At 54.5% G+C, this 21,515-nt stretch overlaps 1 protein-coding gene across 1 annotated transcript in view; it reads right to left on the bottom strand.

Annotated features, from left to right (window-relative positions):
* CUBN (cubilin) overlaps window positions 1-21,515 on the bottom strand; it is a 54,897-nt gene that overhangs the window by 8,284 nt on the left and 25,098 nt on the right. Inside the window, exons 24-45 of the mRNA XM_061557778.1 lie at window positions 21,070-21,254; window positions 20,673-20,874; window positions 19,801-20,001; window positions 18,718-18,864; window positions 18,011-18,198; window positions 16,464-16,650; window positions 15,365-15,539; window positions 14,542-14,720; window positions 13,937-14,146; window positions 12,684-12,827; window positions 11,816-11,997; window positions 11,137-11,308; window positions 10,537-10,743; window positions 10,031-10,180; window positions 8,770-8,891; window positions 8,079-8,304; window positions 7,111-7,298; window positions 6,713-6,872; window positions 3,492-3,641; window positions 2,315-2,503; window positions 1,863-1,992; window positions 171-388 (exon numbers count right to left, since the gene is read on the bottom strand). Of these exons, the coding sequence (XP_061413762.1) occupies window positions 171-388; window positions 1,863-1,992; window positions 2,315-2,503; window positions 3,492-3,641; window positions 6,713-6,872; window positions 7,111-7,298; window positions 8,079-8,304; window positions 8,770-8,891; window positions 10,031-10,180; window positions 10,537-10,743; window positions 11,137-11,308; window positions 11,816-11,997; window positions 12,684-12,827; window positions 13,937-14,146; window positions 14,542-14,720; window positions 15,365-15,539; window positions 16,464-16,650; window positions 18,011-18,198; window positions 18,718-18,864; window positions 19,801-20,001; window positions 20,673-20,874; window positions 21,070-21,254 (3,912 nt within the window). The remainder of the gene's footprint in view (window positions 1-170; window positions 389-1,862; window positions 1,993-2,314; window positions 2,504-3,491; window positions 3,642-6,712; window positions 6,873-7,110; window positions 7,299-8,078; window positions 8,305-8,769; window positions 8,892-10,030; window positions 10,181-10,536; window positions 10,744-11,136; window positions 11,309-11,815; window positions 11,998-12,683; window positions 12,828-13,936; window positions 14,147-14,541; window positions 14,721-15,364; window positions 15,540-16,463; window positions 16,651-18,010; window positions 18,199-18,717; window positions 18,865-19,800; window positions 20,002-20,672; window positions 20,875-21,069; window positions 21,255-21,515) is intronic.

The raw sequence follows: 21,515 nt of genomic DNA, 5'->3' as shown, positions 1-21,515 counted from the left end.
GAAGGCAAGATCGTGCGCGGCAACACATTTGTCTGTTCGCAACGGCAAATAGCGATGGAAGATTGATTTTAAAACAGGTGTGTGTGAGCGCGCGTGCGCGCGCGTGCCTGCGTGTGTGCGCGTGAGCAGCGCCTGCGTGCGCGTGAACGCGCGTGCGTGCGTGCGCCCACCGAGCGTGGTGCGGTACGCCGCCTGCCAGCCGCCGGCGGTGACGGAGGCGTCCGTCACGAAGAGCAGGAACATGTCCCGGGCGGAGCTGTGCAGCTGCAGCGGAACCTGGGTGCCGCAGAAGGTGCCGAGCAGCGGCGCGGAGGTGTCGGCGCCGTCGTACACGGCCACGTAGTCGTAGTGGCACTGCGAGTGCGCCTCCAGGTGCATGTAGTTGAACCTACGTGTTGCGGAGATGAGCAACGATTATGATGAGCAACCGATTTTTGGACGTATGGACGTTGAGCTTCTTTCTCATCGCGCGTGGCCAACCGCGGCAATTGGAGGTGACAAAAGCGGAGGTGTCACGTGGCTACGGGTCGCCGCCGTCGCCATCGTTGGCGGTCGCGGTAGTGCCGTGTGTAGCTCTCCGACGTTCGTTGGTGTCGTGCCGCATGATGTTCCAATGGCACGCAAACACATCGCGCAGCCATCGCCAATACCAAGTTAGACGTTCACCCTCCAACGCCTGTGACTCGATGGATTGTCACAATTCGTGCCCCCCACGTAGATCCGCCGCCTATTATGCTGGTCATGCATCACGTTGGTCGCCAATGCAGGCACTATCCAGGCTGATACCTGCTGAGCTTCTGAGCTCTGACAATCGGGTGCATTCCTGATGATAGGAATGTAAAATGTCTCACGTGTCGTCTTCTGGGCTAGACTGCTTGATACGGACAAAGCTCATGACCTGGTCCCACACTTGGATTACAAATTATTTGATGCTGCTGCTGCTGCTGCAGCTTTGGCAGTGGTGCACTTCTACAAGTAACAAAACACGCTCGGTCAATTCATTGACGAATTTGTTGAGTTCGTTATACACATACACCGTCATACCTCGATGTGCGTATATTCAATAAACAAAGTTTTGGTCGAACAAACGTTGTATTTTTTACCATTATGTTTACCATTATTAACAGTTAAATAATTATTAAGTACACTTATACGAACAAATAAAGAATAAACGGTATTATATAAATCAGAAAAAAGCACGTTACTTCACTTTTTTGTTATTTATGTCAGTTTAAAATTTTAATCCTACTCAATATATGATATTATTTTAAATATCATTTATCGTTGTTTACAATATGAATGCTAAGTTATGACGTGTTTATATGATGAAATGGTATGTTACGAAGGCTGGGAATGCATCCTCATATCACTAATGTTATAAGTTATACAACATACAACGTTTCAAGAAAGGTCCCATATTGTAGCAGATCACTCCGAGCTATAAATGCCCTGATAGAGTACTGTCTCTGTGCTGTTTGCCTTTTGACGTCCTCTGGCCTAACACTGTTTGAGACTCGGCTCTAAAGAAAGCTGTCTCTGGTGTGGACCAATCAGTTTCAAAGACAATGCACATACTTTCAGAGTATGTTTTTGTTTGCATGTTCACCACAGGTACGTGTGGTTAATGCAGACAAGATTCCTTGAAAAAGGATTCTGTTGGGCGTGTTAACATCTTAACACAACTGTTTTATTGGCAGAAAGGGTAAAACCTGTTCTCATACAACGTTTCAATATACGAGCGGAGCTCCAGGAACGCATCCACTCCGTATCTCGAGGTGTTACTTGACTTGGAAATCTCCATTCTAAAAAGTCTCGCTACTCACTGAGAGTTTCCTCCCCCTCCCCGCCCACGTGTAGCTCACTTGAGGTTAACGATGCGATTCTCCTCCACCTGGATGTGGTACGAGCAGTTCATGTTGTTGTGGTAGTTGACCTGCCCGAACGTCGGGCTGCTGATGAATCCCGACGGGTTCGTGAATGACCCTCCACAAGCTGGCGCCCCGGAACGCCGGCAGAGAGAGATAGAGAGAGGGATGGAGCAGACGAGGGGAAGGGGTTGCAGCATAAATTTTTGGTTCGTGAAATTAGCGAGCAAAATGTTCGTCGACGGAGCGGATAAAAAAAGAAAATCAACGATGATTCTGAGTGGACGAAAATCGTCCATCGCTACGATGACCGTGACTGCTTCCCAGCATAAATCTACGGTCAAAGCGGTGAAATGAACTAACCTGGGTGTAGACGCAGACTAAGATAATTTTTGTAACCAAGGAAAGCCACACTTTGTAGTGGTGCGTGCGTGGCTGTGCGCGCGTACGTATGGCCTGGTAGGCGGCGAGGAAGCCGTTGTCCTCGACGAAGGGGTCGGAGTGGAAGTGCAGGAACATGGGACCGTGCGCCGACACCACGCCAGGAATCGTGGAGCCGCACAGCGTGGCGAGCAGCTGCCCGCTCTCCGACGTGCCGCCGTACACCTTCAGGAAGTCGTAGGCGCACGTCGAGTGACCTGCGCCACCGCACGGCCGGACGAGCGGGGACGCACCGGGCGGACAGACGGACGGATTGGATGGATGGAGACGGAGGGACGATGGATGGACAATCAGACGAGACGAGCGGACAGATGGATGAATAGATGGATGGACAAACGGACAGACAGACAGATGGACAGAAGAAAATACAGATGGACAGATGGACGGACGGGACGGTGGGGATTTGGGGAGGTACTGAGCAGAGCATTATCGCACAACACGTCTAATCCCTGCAGCTAGGGATAGAGGCCTATACTGGATGTGGTGTACTGGGCGTGGACATATTTTAGCCAATCGCTGATCCGGACAGATCTAGCGGAAATCAAGTTTTGCTGCTAGCCCAGCTCTTGGGAGGCAAGGCTGGTTGAGTCGTGCGGAGATCGTGATGAAAGTGTTGTGAAGCTCCCAACCTGTGCGGCTTGAAACTCAAAGTGGCATTCAGAAGGACGTACTGTAGAGAGCGGGTGCACAGCTGACTCATCTGTGTGCATGTTTTACGATTGTCCCCTTGGATGTGGGTTTTTTTTCTCACAAACATGCCAATTAAAAATGCAGTTTAGTTTACAGACTTGTTGCCGGCCTATTGCTGGACGAGGGACTCCCCAGGCCATGCGGGTAATTTGGGTTACATTCCATACTTCAGCATGCTGCGTTGCCCTCTGCAGCCAAACGAGTCCCTCCATAGCAGCCTATAACCACCTGGCATGCATCGCAGTCTCTGACGCAAGCATTGTCCAGACTCAACAATGCCTAGCTTCTGACATCGGGGTGCAATCTGGGTGATGTGACTTCGAATAAACTTTGACAGGCCTTGAATCGGCTCACTGGAATAATTAAACACACGACGTTAAAATGGAATAATAGTGATTATGATAATAAAAGTTTATAGGGGTGGAGGGAGGGTTCAGTGAGGGGGAGGGGGGGGGGGGGGTACGGAGGTGGGAGGGGCAGGCGGAGTCCCCGTACCTTCGACCTGGAAAGTCTGGAAAGAGAGGATGATGGTGAAGTCGTTGCCGGGGTTGATGAGGTAGTGGCAGTCGAGGTTGTCGCCGTAGTGCGCCGGGTAGCTCGGCGACAGGATCTGACCCTGTGGCTCGTCGTGGGTCACTCCGCAGCCTGGCGAGGGAGGGGTAGGGGGATGGGGCAGGGTCAGGGTTCGAGCCGTGGTCACGGGCGCGAGTTGGGGACGTGTAGGCAGGCCGGTCGTGGGAGTGCTAGCTATTGCGCTAAACGAAACTACTTTTATTTTACCAGGTAAGGCCCACTGAGCTACATTGCCATTTTTTAAAAGCGAACTGTCCGTAAATGATAGCCCAACGAAGTGGACATTTATAGGGGGCAATACTCTAAACGCATGTTGATTCAAAATGTGGAGGAAAAAACCAGAGGACCAGGAGGAAAATCCACGCGACCACGGGGAGAACACTGAAAACTCCAAATATACAGCCATTAGAGTCAGGATTGAACCTACGACCTTCTGTATACCAGGCGAGGTAGTTAACATCTCGCCACCACGGCACCGCACTGTGAGGCTATCACGTTCACGTTCGGCATCCGGCACGTTCGCGTTTAGCAGATCATCATCATCATCAGCCGTGGCCAATCCACTGCTGGATGAAAGCCTCCCAAAGCGAATGGAACAATCCATCCAGCACCTGCACCCACGCTGGTTTCACCGATCCATCTCCTCGGTCGACGTCCTTGCTATCCATTCCCCGGCCGCCACTCCATCATTAATCTTTATGAAACGGTCGTCATCGCTGTTTGCAAACAGTTTTTTGTTTTTGTTTTAATCCAAGCCCACTTTCGTTTATTAACAGTTTAAATTATAGCCATTAAACTGCACATGTTCGCGGATTCACGCATCCTTGCGAGCTGCCTCTCAGTGTTACTTACCCCAAGCATCTTCTCCGTACTTTTTTGCACACTTTAAAATTTTCGTTCCAACGTTGTTGTTGTTGACTTATTGCTTTCGTGACTGCAGGAATTTATACTCTTTGGGTCTTTCAGTAAAGTCGCGTAGATAGAAAAATATGAAAAAATCACGACGTTTCGATTGCAACATTATTTTTTTTCACCTGAGGACGATTGCTTGTGTTGCGATCGAAACGTCGTGATTTAGAATTATTTTTCTATCTACGTGACTTTACCGAAAGACCCAAAGAGTATAGTTGTTGTTAATCTGGCCGTGTTTCTCGACCGTACGCGATAGCGGGGAGTACGTACAGTGGTTAGCACTACGCTATGAACCCGGCGACCCGAGTTTAATTCCCACTCATGGCCACTAACGCCAGTGACGATGATCTAAACAGGTCCTAGGACTTCCCCCTACGTCGACTCAGCCTCAAATGAGTACCTGGTGCGGTGTGTAAACATCGCCACTGGGGGGGACAAAGGTGGCCAGGCGTGGTGTTGGCCACCCCTCCCCACGTGTGCCGTGCCGGCCTTCATAGGTGCTGCTCGCTAACAGCACTTGCCCCAAAAGTCTGTTCAGGCTGTACAGGGGATCTTTGTCTTTGAAGGCGTGAGCACAATGGGGAGACATCTCCTGCAGCGGACGTCTAGGGAGTATATTTAAAAGCGTGATGTTCATTTAAATCGAATCATGATACGTCTTGAAACAATCTCTCTAACACAGCAGAAATGTACAAGTTTCAAATGTTCTTGTGATACTTTTTTTTTAAATTCATCACTTTATAAATGTCTCCTCGTTCTTGTTTTACATGATTCACACACTTAGAATGTGTGCACCTGACTTCCCGCTGCACTCTCTTCATCTTATCTTACATTTATTTAGCACCTCTGATCGAGGCCCAGATGTCGCTCACACACAAAGGGACTTAAAAAAAAATGATTGCGTTAAATTGGAAAAACGCCAACGAGAACTGGCGCTGGGAATGATTTCCGGATGAGTCCGAGCGTGGCGGTGGTCGGAGCGAGCCACGCAGCCTCTCGGTCCGAAGGTCGTTAGGTCAAAGTCGAGGTCAGCGGCGGTCGCGACTGAGCCAGGCCGGCGCCTGCGCGAGGCTGCCATCCAGCGCCGTGCGAGCGGTGAAGCGTTGATGGACCGCAGACATCGGGCCGAGAGGTCACGTCTCCCGGCTTTGCCGGAGTACGATGGCGGTACAGCGAGCGGGACTGACGGGGATTGAGTCCTGCCCTTCCCTCGCACGTGTGGGCTTTCTCTGGGCACTTTGGTTTCCTCTCACATGCATACAAAAATAATTGCTGGAGTTGACCCAACATAGGACCAGAGAGTTTGGCCAATTGTTGATGCCAGTCGTGGCTGCCTTCCCAAGCGCTTGTCGGTGCAGTGCATTACAAGTCTGTGTATTTACATGAATATAATAATAAAATAATAAAAATTAAACATAATAAAATACAATTCTCACGGCGTCTGAATGTCTTTCCGACAGACCTGTTCTTCACCTGAGGACGGCCGCTTGCGTTGTGGCCGAAACGTCGTGAGAATTGTATTTTATTATGTTTTATTTTTATTATTTTATTATTTACCTTCTACGTGACTTTACTGAAAGAACCAAGAAGATGAATCCCTGCAGTCACGAAAGCTTTAAATCGAAATAAATATAATAATTACATTAATGGAATAAGGAACTTTCACAGCTGTTTTCCTACTCAAATGAGCGTGGGTTGGCACGACTGACGGAAGAGAAAAGATTAAGGTTTGATGATGATGATGACAATAATCATGAGAATGATGATGACAATGATGCTTTATTGATCATGATGTATTCCGTTTTTTCTTTTATCTTTTACCAGGTGAAGCCCACTGTGCTATGATCTCTTGTGCGAAGACGACCTGGCCACACGTGACTGCTCAACGAAGTGGCTTCATCATCGCACGTGGATACGCACAGCAGCAGCCAAACAATATGAACCCACGTTGATTCTGACCGAGGAGACGGACAAAACCGGAGGAACCCGGAGAAAAATCTACACGATCACTGCAGGGAGTGTACATATGAATGTTGAGCTTCTTTGTTATCGTACGTAGCCGACCGTGCTAAATCGGAGAGCAAACGCGCACTCCAAATATACAACAACCGGCATCGCCGGGGGTCTCGGATCGAACCCACGGCCTCCCACCGAAGCAGGCGAGGGAGACGACATCCCTCTGACTTCAATGGCGGAAGATGCCACGACTTGGTGGCGGGGCTCAGACTCACTGCTGGAGAAGGAGGCGGAAAATCCGGCGGCGGTGGTGGCGCCCGTGGCCTGGAAGCGCACCGTGACGCGGTTCGCCAGCGCCACGACGGGGCTGGGCGCCGTCGTGCCACACGCCAGCAGCAGGCGCGACTCGTCCGTCTCACGCCGCCCGTTCCACACCTGTAGGGGGACAACGGGGCGGGAGGGTGACTCGGCCAGGGAAGGATGGCAAAGGAATCCATTCCAGCATCGACCATAAGGAAGCATTGAAACGTACGGCTCATGCAGGTGAAATCCAATATCGATGGCGATGTTTTACGGTTCGTCACGTCAACGAATGGACGCCTCGACCGGTACCGATCGACCGGATCGCCCGCCTCCGCCTCTCGCTACCGCCCACTCCCTGCCCTCGACGCACCTGCACGTGGCTGGAGCTGCATGAGGAGTCGGAGGTGGGGATGTTGAAATTGGGGTCGAAGGTGAGCGTCAGGTGCTGGCTCTCGTGGGACACGAGCGTCCACGTGCACTCCGAGTCGGCAGGGAAGGGGTTCGGCCAGCCCGGGGACTTGATGCTGCCGTCCTCCGCGTGGATGATCCCTCCGCACCCTGGTGAGCGGGCGGGTGGATGGGTTGGTGAAGGGTGAGCGAGTGAGTGAGTGGGTGAGTGTGGGTGAGTGAAGGGTGAGCGAGTGTGTGAGTGTGTGTGAGCGGCTGGGCAGCGTTCTTTTCGACAGATGCTCGTTATTGACATATCTCACTAATTGAGGTTCTAATTTCTCTTCGTTTTGTTTAGGAATAATTTTCAGTAGGATTGGTTCTGCGAGAGATGCCGTCTCATTTTCAGAAAAACATCTTCATCTGAAAATTCATCACCAAGAAATGTGTTAATTGTATTGATTATGGAAATCATAACAATAACAACGCAAAATGGCAAAGTGTTGTGAATGAGATGATGAGATTTGGTTATTGTCAGCTTCACAGTGAGATCGAACGCTTGGGTAAAATTTCTGCAAATATTACAAGGTGGTTGTACACGTACGTGAACGTCATCAAAACAAACTGGAATAAAAAATCAGTACCGCGGCTCCCACAAGGCCATGCGGGAGGGCGTGTGGCACAGTTTGGCACCAAATTACGACGAGCCACTAGCGAGATTCAGTGGTGAAGGGGACACCCACCCTGGCAATTTTCAGTCGTCTCAGCACGGTCGGATATGTACGGTGCGAAAGAAGTTCTACATACATACATGCATTGCCCTCGCGCATCACTGCCACAGCAGCAAGAGCAGCAGCATCACCGCTAAATAATTCGTTTCACCTTCAGATCGGATTGCATTTAGGGCCGACGACGGCAGGGGTGCGTGCGCAGCGCATGCTGGCGGATTACCGGCCGAGTCGGCCTCCCACACGGCGTGGAAGCCCGCGGCCACCACGCTGCTGTCGGAGCTGAAGAGGATGGCGAGCTTGTTGGAGCCGGAGCGGATCGTGCCGGGCCCGGCCATGCCGCAGTAGTGGCCGATGACAGGCGAGCTGGGCGCGCCGCCGTTGAAGATGGAGACGGCGTCCCACAAGCAGGTGGTGTGCGACTCCAGGTGGAACGTCGTGAAGGTGAGCTGTGGTGGGGGCGGCGGCGGCGTGGGGTTGGGGAGGGGGTGTCGGTGGGAGAGAGGTCACGGGGGAAGGGGTCGCTCGCACAAGGAAACTATGAACTACTATGCTTTTCTATTTCACCAGGTAAGTCCCACTGAGCTACGTAGCTATTTTTCAGAAGCGACCTGGCCATCACAAATGATAGCAGCTCAACGAAGTGGCTTATCACGTGGCAACGTATCGCACCCAAATACTCTAAACGCGTGATGTTCATTCTAAAAGCGGAGGGAAGGGGAAGGTCCTGGAGAAAAATCCACGCGACCACGAGGAGACACATACAAACTCCAAATATACAGGCGTCAGGGTTGGGATCAAACCCATGACCTGCGTATCAGATGAGGGATTTAACATCTCTGAACCACTGCGGCGCCCTAAACGATGGATGGAGGAACCCTGGAATGGCGCTTAGCTCGAAGCACACGGCTCACGGTGATGGTGTGGCCCAGCGGAGCCTCCAAGATCCAGGCGCAGCGGTTCTTGTTCCCGTACGGAGCGGGGAAGTTGGGGCTGGAGATCTCGCCACTCTCGGCGATCTGCAGACCTCCGCAGTCTGTACGTGCACGCACACACGCATGGACGCATGTACGAAAAAGTCGTCTAATTAGACAAGGAGTACATATATATGCAGCTGCCGTGCAGTGAAGACCCACACACGCATGCACGTTGTACACAACGCAGGTATGCGCACTCCCCACGAAGCCCAAAGCGTCGGAGCAAAGCACGCCTCGGCTCTCGTGGGAAGACGCTAATCATCTCCGCACGTCTCAAAGGGCAATAATGACGTCCGCGATATTCTCCGCTCCCCCCGTCTGGAGAAGCGCCATCGGTCGGGAATTTTTAGCTTCTAACAAATTTTCAAAGCGGCGCTTGTGAGGATGATGATGATGGTGGTGTCGGAATGCAGCACTCGGCCGCATTGTTAAACGCCGGAAATGCTGGATGATTTAATGGAGGTTGCTGGCCTGCAGACCTTGTCAGTAGGGTCAAGGCCATTAGGCGCAGTTGAGGGGGGAAGGGTCAGCAAATTTGTGTTGGGGCAAATGTGCGAATTGTCAACGGCGAGGAGCGCGTGGCCGCGTTAACGCCAGCGGTTCTCAGCGCAGCAGACAAGAGACGAATGGGGTTCACGAGCCCAGAATGAACTACGTCGTCTAATTTTTGTCCAGGAAAGCCTTGCTGAGACTTACAGACACCTTTTTTGGGTTTGGGTTTGCATTGCATCCCATTCATTTGCATGATTGATTTGTATCGGACCCTATTGATATGTATTAGCTTTGCATTGGGTCCTATTGATTTGTATAGGGTCTCATTGTTTTGTATTGTATGTATGTTGAACTTGTTTCGCACCGTACGTAGCCAACCGTGCTAATTGGAGGCGCGGGAGAAGGACAACAAACTAGACACAAAAAGCAGTTGTAAAGAAATGAGTTTTCAATATAGATTTCAAAATGCATAGCTCCAGTGGCTTCCTAATATTAGAAGAGCATTCCAGACGGCCGCAGAAGCGCATCTGAAAGAGCGCGATGCCGTGATCATCTGCAGTAAGGAAGAGAACGAAGCACAGCACAGGGAGAAGATTTCATGCAGTTGGGGGGTTAGGAGAGAGAAGCCTCCTTGAGCGTGGACTGGCACGGGGGAATGAGACCGGCCGCCCGTGCCCATCCGCCCGCCCGCCCTGGCGCTACCCACCCGTGAAGACGTATCGCGCCGCGAAGCCCCTGTCCTCCACGAAGGGGTCGGACAGGAAGTGGACCCACAGCTGGGGGGCCGCCATGACGAACGGCACGGCGGGCGCCGACTGCCCGCAGAGGCGCGTGAGCAGCTCCCCATTCCCGCTGTCTGCGAGGGCGGCAGAGACAAAACGACCGACCGACTTACTGACCGACTCACTGATAGGCATATTAGCTGAACACCTGACTGGCGTAATCAACAAACAACTGACTTACGGACCGACTGAATGATTGACCGATTGGCTGATGGACCAACTGAATTACCGACCGAATCGTCGACTGACTAACTGACTAACCGACCAAGCGACTGACTGACTGACTGACCGCTGAATAACCGACTGAGCAATCAACTGAACAATTAACTCACTGACGGAGCGACTGACTAACTGAGCAACTGACTGGCTGGCTAGCCGGCCCGTTGACAGACCGGCCAGCGATGCGGGTGGACGGAACAGCTGCTCGTACCGACGCGGAACTCGATGTAGTCCCACTCGCACGTCTGGTGGTGCTCCAGCTTGAAGTCGAAGAACTCGATGTAGATGGAGGAGTTGGCGTGCCGCGGGTTCTCGATCGTCCACTCGCAGTTCAGGTTGGCGACGTAGTTGGTCTGCCCGTCGTAGCCGGGCGACGTGAAGTTCCCGCCGGCGGGGTTGGAGAGGATGCCCCCGCACACTGTCCCGCGGGGGGGGGGGGGGGGGTTGGGGAGAGAACGCCGCCGTCAGACATCGTCGTGAGGGAAGACGGAAAGACTTCAACAGCCTCCAGAGTATGTTTTGGGCCAAGGGCAATCTTGTCGTAGTGAAGGCAGCGCATTTCAAAGAGCTGTCAGACTGACGGATCGAATAATCTGATGGGGTTTTCTCGAAAACAGACTTACAGAGCGGACCCTGGTGGAGTCTGTCGACGATATACTGGCAGACCGGACTCTGATGTGGCCTCTAGGCAACAAACTAACAGATCAACCTCCCCTCAAGAGCAACAACTTAGACCACAAAACCCAGGCATGGCAGACACTCGGCGGCCACCCCCGTGCTCCGCACCCCACCCCCCACCCCATCGCCGTACCGGCCTCCTCGTCCGAGTGGTAGGTGGCGCGGAAGCCGGTGCTGGAGCTGTGGGCGTTGGTGCGGAAGCGCACGCGCATCGTGTTCCCGGATGACTGCACGCGCGTGCCGGAGGCCACGTCCCCGCACAGCTGCGCCACCTTCGGCGAGTTGCTGCGCAGCCCATTGTACACCTGTTGTCTCACACGGGGAGCAGGCAGGTAAGGTGAAGGTGGACACGAAGGCACAGCCCGTCGTACACCTGTTGTCACACACGGGAAGCAGGCAGGTAAGGTGAAGGTAGAGACGAAGGCACAGCCCGTCGTACACCTGTTGTCACACACGTTTGGTTCAACCTCGCGAACAATAGCCTCACGTTGTCCCTTCCACGTTTTGACGGTGGGTTCGTGTGGGTTCCTATGGTGGAGTGGAGCGAATATCCGGCAGGGGGTGTCACGATCTTCTGTGACTAAAGGTCGGACTTACATGTTTGATTAGCGATTTATTCATAATTAGTCACTTGCTCACCTTTTAAATCTCTATTTAGCACTCCTATCGTTTTGCGTATCGTTTGCAGCTGTGGCTTTGCTGACCCCGCCCAAACCGGACACCTGCGAAAAAGAGCTTCACAGCTCATCGGATTCCTGCCTGCAGTCCAAATCCAGATTCCTGGTTTTGATTCTGAGCGCGTCGGCACCTACCGCCAGGTAGTCGATGGCGCAGTTGGGATGGTCCTGGGTGAGGAAGTCGTGGATGGTGAGGGTGACGCGACGACCCAGCGGCACCGTGATGCGCCACTCGCACACGCGGCTGTGCGGGTACAGGTTCGGGTAGTTGGGCGACGTGATGGTGCCCGTCGGGGTCGCCAGGTCTCCTCCGCACTCTGATTGTGGTGGTCGAGGGGGGGGGGGGGCAGTGGAGGGGAGAGGGTTTTGCGGAGAGAGCGGCGAGCAACGGAGGACGTCAAAGACATTTCTGCGACGAGACAGGAAGGGGAGTAGCTCCGCACTTGCGGTGGCATTGACAGACCCGGTGGGCGGCACGCGACTCTTTGAATTTCACGATGGTGGGCCAGAAGCGACGTCGAATTCATCGGATTATTCTCAGCGTTTTCTAGAAATGCGCAAGCAATTGGCAGAAATTCATCGCCTTCGGATTCATGTGTGGATAACAGTCACCCAGAAGTGCGGCTGTACGTCTGTGTGCATGGAGAGCAGTGACATAGCGGTCAGCGCTACGCTGCGCTTCGAACCCGGTGACCCGAGTTCAATTTCCACTCACGGCCACCAACATCAGTGATGATTATGTGAACCAGTCCTGGGCCTCCCCTAGGTCGACTCAGCCGCAAATGTGTAGCTGGTGGGGTTTGTGAACATCGTCACCGGGGAGACAAAGGCAGCCGGTTGTGGTGCTGGCCACTCACCCCATTGTGTGCCGTGCCGGCCTTCATAGGTGCTGCTTGCTAACAGCACCTGCCCAAACAGTCTGTTCAGACTATACGGGGGGGGGGGGGGGGGGGATGGTGGTGGTGGAGGATCTTTATACTTGTCGTGCGTGCGCCCTCCTCACCGTCCACGCTCGACCGGAAGTTAAGGACGAAGCCGTCGCCGCCACCGGCGCCGTCCGTCACGAAGCGGACGTGCGCGAAGCTGTCGGACGTCTCCATCACGACGGTGGGGAGGTCCTGCCCGCAGAAGCGGCCCAGCAGCAGGCCTGGGCGGCACGGCCAGCGCGACAACATCGTCGTCGTCGTCATCGTCGTCACCGCCACTCCTCTGTACGCATCGTCACTGCGTATGTATGTACTGTGTGTTGAACTTCTTTCGCACCGTATGTAGCCAAACGTGCTAATCGGAGGTCCGTCATTCCATGCCACACCTGGACATTCGGTCACGTCACGATGCAGCTGCTCACTCCTTCACAGCTCGACAATCCACCCACACCGCACGTCGTCATCGCACCGCGCTCCACACATCGCACATCGCTCCACACATCGCACATCGCTCCACACATCGCACATCGCTCCACACATCGCACATCGCTCCACACATCGCACCGCGCTCCACACATCGCACATCGCTCCACACATCGCACATCGCTCCACACATCGCACATCGCTCCACACATCGCACCGCGCTCCACACATCGCACATCGCTCCACACATCGCACATCGCTCCACACATCGCACCGCGCCCCACACATCGCACATCGCTCCACACATCGCACCGCGCCCCACACATCGCACATCGCTCCACACATCGCACCGCGCCCCACACATCGCACATCGCTCCACACATCGCACCGCGCCCCACACATCGCACCGCGCCCCACACATCGCACATCGCTCCACACATCGCACCGCGCTCCACACCGTCACCGTGTCATTCCACGCCGTACCTACACGTCGTCCGTCCAGAACATTTTGCCAATCCTTGTCACCCACTCCAAACGTCATCATCCGTTACGGGGTTTGATTTTGTACGGGAAAGGAGTGCTGTGTTCTGGCATGGCATGCAGTGGAGTGGCATAGAGTGGTGTGACATGGGGTGGAGTGGCATGCAGTGGAGTGGAGTGGCATGGAGTGGAGTGGCATGCAGTGGAGTGGAGTGGCATGGAGTGGAGTGGCATGCAGTGGTGTGAAATGACATAGAGCAGAGAGTAACGTAACATTGAGTGAAGATACATGGGTATTGTGTGGTGGCATGGCGCGTAATGCTGCTTATATTGTTGTGGGGTGTGTGTCGTGGCACGGCGTGGTGTGGCTTAGATTGATGTGGTGTGGCACGGCGTGGTGGGGTGGCATGCAGCAAGCCGTCATCACCGGTGGAGTTGTACTCGCGGATCTCCACGTAGTCCTGCGAGCAGCTGGCAGAGCTCTGCAGGGCCATGTGGGTGAAGGTGAGGATGAGGTAGTGGCCCGTGAGCGCCTCCACGTGCCACTCGCAGTTCAGGTTGTTGGGGTACTCGCCCACCGAGTAGTTGGGGCTGGTGACGTGGCCATTCTGGCCCACGACCGTGCCGCCGCACGCCGCTGCACCACCACAAACGGCGGCAACACCGCGTCAGCACGGCGCCGCCCGCGAAACCACGGCGAACATGGTGATGATGACGAGGTTATGATGACGATGATGATAATGATGTTGATGATAACGATAACAAAGAGGTCGGCGACATCATCACCATGGCAATGATAACCACAATGATGGCTATAATTGTGCAGGTGATGATGTTGATATTGAAGATGGTGATGATACTGATGCTGAAGATGATAATGCTGATGGCAACGACGACGCTGATTATCGACAGTTCTGATTATGACAAAGATGACGATAGTGACGATGCTGAGACACGACGATGACAAGGTTAACAAGTGTACTCATGATGATGAAGTTGCCAACGACGACAACAACGACGGGCGGCAAGTACCGAGGGAGTAGCGGACATTGAAGCCGGGGTGGGTGACACTGGAGTCCGTGCGGAAGCGAAGCCGCATGACGTTGCCGGTCGACTTCTGCGTCGAGGGCTTCTGGGAGCCACAGAGGCGGGTGATGAGCGGCGCGTCGTTGCTGCCGCCATCCCTCACCTCCAGGTAGTCGTACACGCAGCTGTGGCATGGAAGGACAAAGGGGGGGAGGGTCACGAGGTCATGGATTCTCACACGTGTGCAAAGACAAAGGTCGCCCCGTGTTGCCTGTGACCCTTTCCCGTTCCGATGATGCACGTGGACGTCTCGGTCACGTAAACTAACACAAAGTGACTTCATCGGTACCGAGGCTCCCGCCAGGCCAGGTGGGAGGGCGTGTGGCACGGTTTGGCTATCGGGGAGTGCGGTCGTGTCGCCACAGTTCTCTGCGGTGAGTACAATGTCTGGAAAAACAACGGCGCTATGCCTCAGTAAATAAAATTAACGCCAAACCGCTTGCTGTGTTCCGAAATTTAGCAGTGAACGGGAAACCCACCAACTTGCAGTTGTCTTGGAACAGGAAAAGGTTAACAGACAAATGCCGTTAGCGAGCACCTATGAAGGCCGGCACTGTGGCACACGAGGGGGGTGGGTGGCCAGCACCACGTACACGGCCGCCTTCGGCTTCCCCAGTGGCGATGTTGACTACTACACACCGCGCCAGGTACCGATTTGAGACTGAGTCGACCTAGGGGAGGCCCAGGACCGTTTCAGATAATCGTCACTGGCGTTGGCCCGTGAACAGGAATCGAACTCGGGTCGTGTCGCCGGGGCCGTCGCTCGCACTTGGGGTGGGGCTCGATGTAGAAGGGCTCCACGAAGTCCAGCTGGATGGCCTCGTCGGACGGCGCCGTGATGATCCAGACGCAGTCCACGTTCTGGGGGTAGTTGTTGGGGTGGTTGGGCGACGTCACCGTGCTGCTCGGGCTCTGGTGCGTGAGGCCGAGGACGCCACCGCAGCCTGCACGACACGGAGGGGAGGGGAGTGGGGGGCGGTGGGGGAGGGGAGTGGGGGGGCGGTGGGGGAGGGGAGTGGGGGGGGGCGCGGGTTTCAATATCCGTTTCGCGTCTTTCGTCCCTCGTTCAGATTGTCTTGCGGTCGAGCTATCGGTGTCGCGTTGTAACGAGATGAAGACGTTTGAACTCTGGAACTGGCTCATGAGCAGTGGAATGGAGACAATTCCTCAAGTAAATGGGGCTGAGATGTAAATATTTGTTTTCTTAATCTAATGATGAATTTATATAGTGTCGTGCATGCACATTGCATCTCGCAATTTCTGATGAATCGCAGACGAGCTGGAACAATACGGGGCAGTTGGTCGCTCGAGACATGTTGGGGGTTTTGTTTCTTAATGGCTTCATGGCTATGAGTCCCACCCATCTGGTTACAGGAGATGTCATTGAGATCCTGATTACAGCAAAGTCCTAAACGAGGTCTCAATCTCTGACCAGAGTGTGCCCCTTTAATCCAGCGTATTAATTTCGCCACGCTAACATTGCACTTTGGCCAAATGACGCCCTGCAGAACAAGGTCATGAATACTATTTGATATTTATTTTACGAGGTAAAGTCCACTGAGCTATATTGATCTTTTTCATAAGCGACCTGGCCACAAATGAGAGCACAACGAAGTGGCTTATCACGTGGAAGTGTATTTAGCAGCCAAATACTCCGAACAATTCAATTGGGGTTCCCGGCTACGCATCTACGTACGTGTGTTGAACTTATTTCGCACTGCATGTTGCCAACCGCGCTAATCGAAGGTGCGGGGAGCAAGGACAGAAAACTAAACACAGAAAGCAGCCGTAAAGAAACGAGTTTTCAATCCGAAGGTTCCCGAACGAGGCTCGCAATCATCGTCCCGTGCACCACCAGCGGCCCTCACCAGCGCCGTGCGCCTGGAAGCGCATCTCGAAGCCGTGGTTCTCCGCGCCGCCGTCCGAGTGGAAGTGCACGTAGAGGTCTCGGTCCGTCGTGCTCAGCGTGGGCGGGGGGCTGTTGCCGCAGTAGCGACCCGTGCCGTCGCCGGACGACGCCAGGGGTGGCGAGGTCGCGTTCGCGCCGTTGCGCAGCTGGGATGGGAAGGGGTGGGGTGGGGGGTGGGTTGTGGGGGAGAGGGGGCGGCGGTGTGAGCGGTGCGTGGAACGGGCTGCACCGTGCCGTCGTCAACAGGCAATCGTACTCGCGGCTCCACCAACATCACGGTCACAATTTCAAAATCGTCATCATGTTGATAGTAATACGTATATGGTGTCATATTGAACTAAGTCGTCTGCTGTTTAAGATAAGGTGGCTTATTTACGGAATAAGGTGATGATTTGGGGCGAGCGTGAAAGCAAGTGCGCCATCCCAGCGTGAATGAAGTGAAGTCAGCCTGTCCGATTTACGTTCGACAACGTGGCAGCTTACGAATGATTTCTACGTGGTCGACATACTGTGCCCAGGTTAGAAGCCACATGGTGAGCCCTCCCCCATGTTCTAACTGCGCCGTGTGTTATTGGGCACGATGTCCGGCAAATTCTCTCCACGTCCTCGGCGAGCCTCTTCAGCAATCGAGACCGACGCCGCTCTGCGATCGGCACCATGCCCCGGCTCTTGCCCGGTTAGAATCCTGGCGCTTGACTCGCTGACCGAGCAACACGAGTCTTGGACGGTCTGAGAGCTCGCGCCATCGACGAATGCCGCGCACCGCAAGCTCGTTGAGTGCACGCGCGTTACTCACTCGCGTAACGGCTAGGGGGCCGTCCATAAATGACGTCACGCGATTTTGGACGATTTTTTACCCCCCCCCATCGTCACACGGCGTCACAAAAAGTCAGACCTCCCCTCAAATATGACGTCACAAAGCTCTGCCCCCCCCCCCAACAAAAAAAACATGCTTCAAATCGCTTTAAACTATCGTCATTGTAGGGCGTATTTAATGTGGCGCTGCACTCTGATGTTTGTAGGAGAAAAAATTGATAAAAAAGTCAATTTAATTAAGTAGAAAGAGTTGTCTATATTTATTTAAAGTTGCGCATTTTGATGTGACGTCACATTTCTCAACCCCCCCCTTGTCACATATCGTTACAAATGTCTGACCCCCCCCCCCTAGGTGCGTGACGTCATTTATGGACGGCCCCTAGGGTGCACGCGTGTGGGGAGCGGTAGTGCAGCAGGTTAGCAAGCTGCGCTACGTAGCCGGCGACCTGAGTTCGATTCCCGCTCTCGGCCAACACCATTGACGATTATCTGAACCGGTCTTGGGCCTCCCCGAGGTCGACTCAGCCTCAAAATGAGTACCTGGTGTGGCGTGTAAACATCGCCACCAGGAAGACACCCTCGCGTGCTGTGCCAGCCTTCAAAGATGCTCATGAACAGCACTTGTCCCAAAAATTCTGTTAAGGCTATACGGGCTGTGTGGGGGGACAATATATTTGTGTGCGTCCTCACCTCCAAGAAGTCTCCGGCGCAGTTGACCCCGGTGCCCTGCACCTGGAAGGGCGGCGTGAAGCTGGTGGAGATGACGTAGCCGGGACTGGCCGTCACGTGCCACACGCAGTCGCTGTTGGGCGGGTAGTTGCTGGGGCGGCCGGGCGACGTGATCACGCCCTGGTCGACGTTGTAGCGGCCCCCGCAGCCTGCGATTTCGGCACGACAACCCAATCGCTTCCTATCAATCAATTGGTCGCTTCTGTTAACCCACTGGCGATAGAACAGATTGGCACGGACTGCCCGAGAGGCGTTTGATGAACCCTGGTAGGTCGTGAAGTGAAAAATCGAATGCAACCCAGTGGATGAAGTGAGCAGCTCGGTTCGTGCGCATGACCACGGGGAGAACATGCAAACTCCAAATATAGAGGCGTCAGGGTCAGAATCGAACCCACGACCTCTTGTATGCCAGGTGAGGTAGTTACATCTCGCTCAGCAATGGGTAGAACGACAAAGAGACCTCACGGATTAAAACCCGGATTGTAACCCCGAGGTCTCAGCGGTGGTGGCTCCGTGATCTCATACACAGCACGAGCCCCCACCCAGAGCGACACGGCCCACTCCAGGGCCACGTGCCCCCCCCCCCCAGGACCACGTGCCTCCCCCCCCCAGGACCACACAGACCCCCCCCCAGGGCTGCCCGGTCGTCACAGCGGGGCGTCGCTCACCGCTGCGGAAGGTGGCGTTGAAGCCCAGGCCGCGTGTGTGAACGTCGCTGTAGAAGTAGAGGTACATGGACCTGCCCGTGGAGTGCAGAGGGCCCGGGGGGTCGCGGCCACACAGCCGGGCGAGCCTGGGGGAGCTGAGACTGTCGCCTGTGGTCGCGAGGGAACGTAAGGGGGAAAGAGCAAGTGCTGTTAAAGACAAACGTTTCCTTCACACCGCTTTCATTGTCGAATTCCAACTCACTGATCCATGCAATATCAATCTTGGCACTCAGTCTTTATTTTACGCGCCAATATCGCCCTCGATAAAGTAGGCATGGGTGCACGTTACAACGGAACGTGAACGGCACGGGGGGCACACGGCAACGGGAATTAAAAAAAGAAAGCCGTCACGCCCTCAGCGGCTAACACGGACAATCGCGTGGACGTTACGCCCGTCCCAAAAGCACATTTCTCGAACACGTACGTTGACATCGCGTGTGGGGTGGTGGCGCAGTGGTCGCACACTGCGCTATGAACCTGGAGGCTTGGGTTCGATTCCTGGCCACGGCTATTGTCAGTGGTTGAGCGATATTCCTGAGCGATTGCCGTCACTGCCCTGCATTGACCAGCGTGGCGAAGTATGGTCGAAAAATCTCCACGGCCGACATAGGGTGAGGAGGCCTTTATTTTGGCAGCGGATTTACAAAGCGAAGTAGAATTAGAAATATAGTTGATTGTCTGTGCAGTCCCATTTCAATTATCACCTTTGGCTGATATGGCTCCACTGGTCTTGTTGGGATAATTATTATTATTATTGTGCATGTTTATCAGGAAAACCTCACTCAAATTTTCGCAGTGAGGGGCGGGAATTGCTATGTTTTTTTTTACAAATGAGTAATTTTCATGTAATTTGGCAAATGTGGTCCATGACTACGGCACGCAAATGGCCTACTCCTCTCATGATTTTACTGTGGAATCTACGACCTCTCCAGGAGTGAAGGCAGCTGAGATAACCCGCACTGTCGGTTTAACAGACCTCCTCCAATTTGCGTAGCAACCCTTGCCCCACCCCCCCACCTCCAATTGCCTCCCGCCCATCCTCACCGTCATGCACGCCCAGGTAGTCGTACAAGCAGGATCCGTGCATCTCGATGTCCATGAAGAGGACGTCAAGCTGGACGCTGTGGCCCTGCGGCGCACGGATGACCCATGCGCAGCCCAGGTTGTCTCCGTACTCCCCGGGCCAGCCCGGCGAGAAGATGGCCCTCGCCGCGTCGCCCGCCACCAGCTCGCCACCGCACGCGCCTGCGGGCAGAGCGGCGGAGCGTCGCAAACCCATCGCGGTGGACGCTGGGTAGGCCGGGCGCTCGGACCCACCGTGACGTCTCCCACCCCGTGGCACGGCACGCACCCTCCGTGGGTTGTAACGCCCCAAGGCAGGCCTCGTACTGTGGCATGGGGCCCGGTGCTGTGTCTAAGTGGCATTGGAGCCCTGTTCGTGTGTCTAAGTGGAACGGGTCTTGTGCTGTGTCTAAATGGCATGGGGTCCTGTACTCTGTGTGACACAGGACCATTTACTGTTTGTCTGTGGCATAAGAAAAAAAAAATATTACGTGATGGTCATTTTTCAAACCTGGCAAATTTGGACGTCGGTGCCGGCATAAGCGGTTTGCTCATTTTGAAATAACGCCACGGGATATTGTAACGTCCACCGCAAAACATACGACGAGTAGTGTGTGTGTGAGCAACGCACCCTTAGTATTAACCAGGGTGGCCGCCTGGCTCGAAGCATGATCCCCTGCAGCAAGCAGCAAACGCCCCTACCTCTCGGCTATTTCTTTCCTTGCTCGACTGTGAAAATCTGTTTTTACTCTGAAACACAGTGGATCGGGCCTAGACACTGAGCACTGACACCTTAACCCTTGAATCTTGACCTGGGCCAGACGGCAAGGACAACCATCGCGCCCCGCTCTCACCAGGGGCGATGGTGGGTGGCACAGAGGGGTCGATGTCGCCCGGGAAGACGCGCCAATCGACCAGGAAGCCTCGCCCGGCGACGGACGAGTCCGTGTGGAAGAAAAGGCTGATGCTGCTGCCCGTGCTGCGCAGGGGGCCCGGTGGCGTTAAGCCGCAGAACGTCCCGAGGAGCGGCGCGCTCGAGTCAAGCCCGTTGTACACCTGTGGCGGGGGGGTCGGAAAGGTCACGCGAGACCTTCATGGTTTTTCTCGCCGTCGCGTTCCCGACGACGACGACGACAACGCCATTGTTTTCCCTCTCGTCGGTTCTCGTCACACCTCCCCTGTGACGCTCCGCACAAGTGGGGCAGCTTCTCCGGGGTTGGTGGGGGGGGGAGTGGGGTGGGCAGTGCTCACCGAGAGCTTGTCGTAGGTGCAGACAGTGGAGTCCTCGATGTCCATCTCCAGGAAGGTGATGTGCACTCGCTCGCTCGCGTCACCCGCGCGGATCGTCCAGCGGTAGTCCACGTTGTGCGGGTACGTGCGCGGCCACAACGGCGACGCCACCTGCCCGCTGGTGCCCGTGATGTCGTTCCCGAACTCTGTGCATCACAAGTGCGGGAGAGGTGCGCGCGTTGGCACAACGGCCGCTGTACGACCGCCCGCTGCAGACATGATGTCCGACGTTTCGCTCCACGTGCTGGGAGCTTCTAAGTGAATCCGAATGGATCCCGAATAAAAGCTCCCAGGAAGGTTAGTGCCAATCGAAATGCTTGTTTTCTCAAGCACACAGTGTTCGGTGTTAAATCTACAAATGGTCAGGCATAAAGTAAGATGTTGAGCATGGCTCTGTGTTCAACTTT

This window comes from Lethenteron reissneri, chromosome 23 (assembly GCF_015708825.2).
Source record: "Lethenteron reissneri isolate LAM-NWPU_2019-01 chromosome 23, ASM1570882v1, whole genome shotgun sequence".
In the NCBI taxonomy this organism is placed as follows: Eukaryota; Metazoa; Chordata; class Hyperoartia; order Petromyzontiformes; family Petromyzontidae; genus Lethenteron; species Lethenteron reissneri.
This window is presented reverse-complemented; position numbering and strand designations above follow the sequence as displayed.